This window comes from Austrofundulus limnaeus, unplaced genomic scaffold (genome assembly GCF_001266775.1).
Source record: "Austrofundulus limnaeus strain Quisiro unplaced genomic scaffold, Austrofundulus_limnaeus-1.0 Scaffold308, whole genome shotgun sequence".
NCBI lineage: Eukaryota > Metazoa > Chordata > Actinopteri > Cyprinodontiformes > Rivulidae > Austrofundulus > Austrofundulus limnaeus.
In genome coordinates, this window is record NW_013952710.1 from 150,472 (window position 1) to 152,695 (window position 2,224).

General features: G+C 36.4%; 1 protein-coding gene across 1 annotated transcript in view; it reads right to left on the reverse strand.

The window, feature by feature from the left end:
- Positions 1 to 520: 520 nt before the first annotated feature.
- Positions 521 to 2,224, reverse strand: part of LOC106527088 (solute carrier family 45 member 4) — a gene marked incomplete at its 5' end in the record, with an annotated part of 12,891 nt that continues 11,187 nt past the window's right edge. Inside the window, 2 exon segments of the mRNA XM_014021853.1 lie at positions 521 to 1,931; positions 2,015 to 2,083. Coding sequence (XP_013877307.1) covers positions 1,644 to 1,931; positions 2,015 to 2,083 — 357 coding nt within the window. The 3' untranslated portion in view covers positions 521 to 1,643.

Sequence of the window (2,224 nt, forward strand, 5' to 3'; positions counted from 1 at the left end):
CATTTAATTTAATCACATTTAATTTAACTGACCATTAAATGTGCACAGTTTACGATGACTTATACATCCAAAAAGCTCACTAGTGAGTCAAGTTCAAGTCTTTTGACTTTACTAATGAACTAGTCAATGTTAAAAAATGTTCACTAGTTGAAAGAAAATTATTGTAGGRCTTGAATAACCAGGACAGAGAAAGCATAAAATAGGGACATGACTTCCAGCAAATAGATGCTAAAATGGCTTGCCATAATTCCCTACATCATCATCCCACTTTCTGTTTCTCTGCAGGCCAGTTCTAACTTGTTCCTATTCTTTCACATAGTTTGAAGACTATGTGTGACTCATGCAGTTGGGTGTGTTTACGTTTTGGTGATATATTTTGAAATGCTGGCACATTACTCTCTCTCTCAAAATAAAATAAAAAAAAAGCAAATAAGAGAACTAGAGTAAAGTGAACTGTAATAACACATCTGGGCCTGAAGGTGGCAGCAGTTCACAAATGAAACATCACATTAATGCAAACTATGAACACAAGAAACTTGTTTTTATAAATAACCAAACCGAACAAATGGACATTTCAGCAGGACTTGTTTTATATTTTTATCTGTCAGCTTTTGCCAGATTAAAGATAGCTTATTTATTTATTTTTTTATGTTGATTACTGTAATCCTCACTCGACTCTTAAACATGTATTCTTCATCCGGAGGTAAGCTGGAATCTTACAGGGACGTCATATTGCAGAAAGAAAAAAAAGGCCATTTTGTTTTAAATGTATAGATATAAAAAATATCAAAACCGGTCCCTTTTTTTTTAATCAATCGCAGTGATTTATATTTCCTTTTTTTTTAACACTGTGACCTTATCGGTCAATTCAAATGCATTTTGATGATAAAGTTCTAAATAAAAGTCACTGCGCAATATAAGCACAATTAAAACTAAAACACTCCCAAAATCAGTTTTCATCACATTTTTTGGGAAAAATTGAACAAAATTAGTAGAAAAAAATTACCCCAAAGAATCCATTATTCTGGCAAAAAGGTTTGAACAACATAATTGAACTTGATGTTTTTTTCATATAACTAAAATAAACTCTGAAGGCTTTTCTTGTGGTTTTTGTTGTTTTTTGGCATGTACTGAACAGTAACATTTAGGTTGCACAAAGTAATGTGGTGATTGTCGTTTTGTCAGTAATGAAGCAGCGTCTGTGGAGTCCCACACTGTGGCTGATTTGCAGCATAAATGGGAGAGTTCAGCTCAGATGTCAATCAAAGTGCTCTGTGCTTAATTTGGTTTTGGCTCCAGCAGTGTGAACTACATTACTTTCAGCAGTTTGAGAAAACAGTCATCTGGCTTTGTTGACTTACTGATCCAGCTTAGCAGTGTATGCTTTAGAGTTGGGGTTGCAACAGCAGAAACAAAGCAGCTTTTGAACTGATAATTTTTAGCTCATCAGTTCATTTAGTTGAAATCTAACCCTYCCATATTTTTGTTGATACGATGTTACATATATCTGTCACATTTTCTCTTGTCTTTGCTCCTCCACAAGGCACACATTATCCCATCTGCACACCACGTGTGTTCAGTATAATTTTCACATGATGCGTCTGTTGGTTTATGATCAAAGGCTTCCAGTGATTGTTTTATGCTCAGGCAACAGAGTGACTCTCTGTCTGCTGTGATTTGTCTTTGAGGTTCAGCATTGCCAGTCTCTGGTCATTGGTCTTTTCTCCGATCTGATCCTCCTCTCCAGGTGGACCAACAGAGTCCTGCTCCRAGCTGCTAGGTTCAGGGTCGGGATAAATAACAAGAAAACAGGCGGTGAGGAAGCTGAGGAAGGAGCCCCCGGAGGCCACGACCGGAATGACACGCACGCTGTCAACTGCATCCACCACAGATCCAAGAACAGAGGCAACCAAAATTTGGCTGATATATCCCTGGAAATAAAGTAAAAACATTACCACTGCTGATTTATAACAGTTTATACAGCCCTGAAAGTGRAAACTAAACAGAGACTGACCTGACAGGAYAATATAGCACAGTCAATACCAAAACCTCTTCGAGTGTTTGCTGGACTGTGGTTGATGTACTGAGGAACAGAAAAAAGACAAATATAATTATAACTGCTAATACCTACTCTCAACACAGGTACGTGCATTTAGTATCGCCTCTATTTTTTTTAATTCAATTCAAAAATGTATTAATTTCATTAAAAAATACTATATGCTAT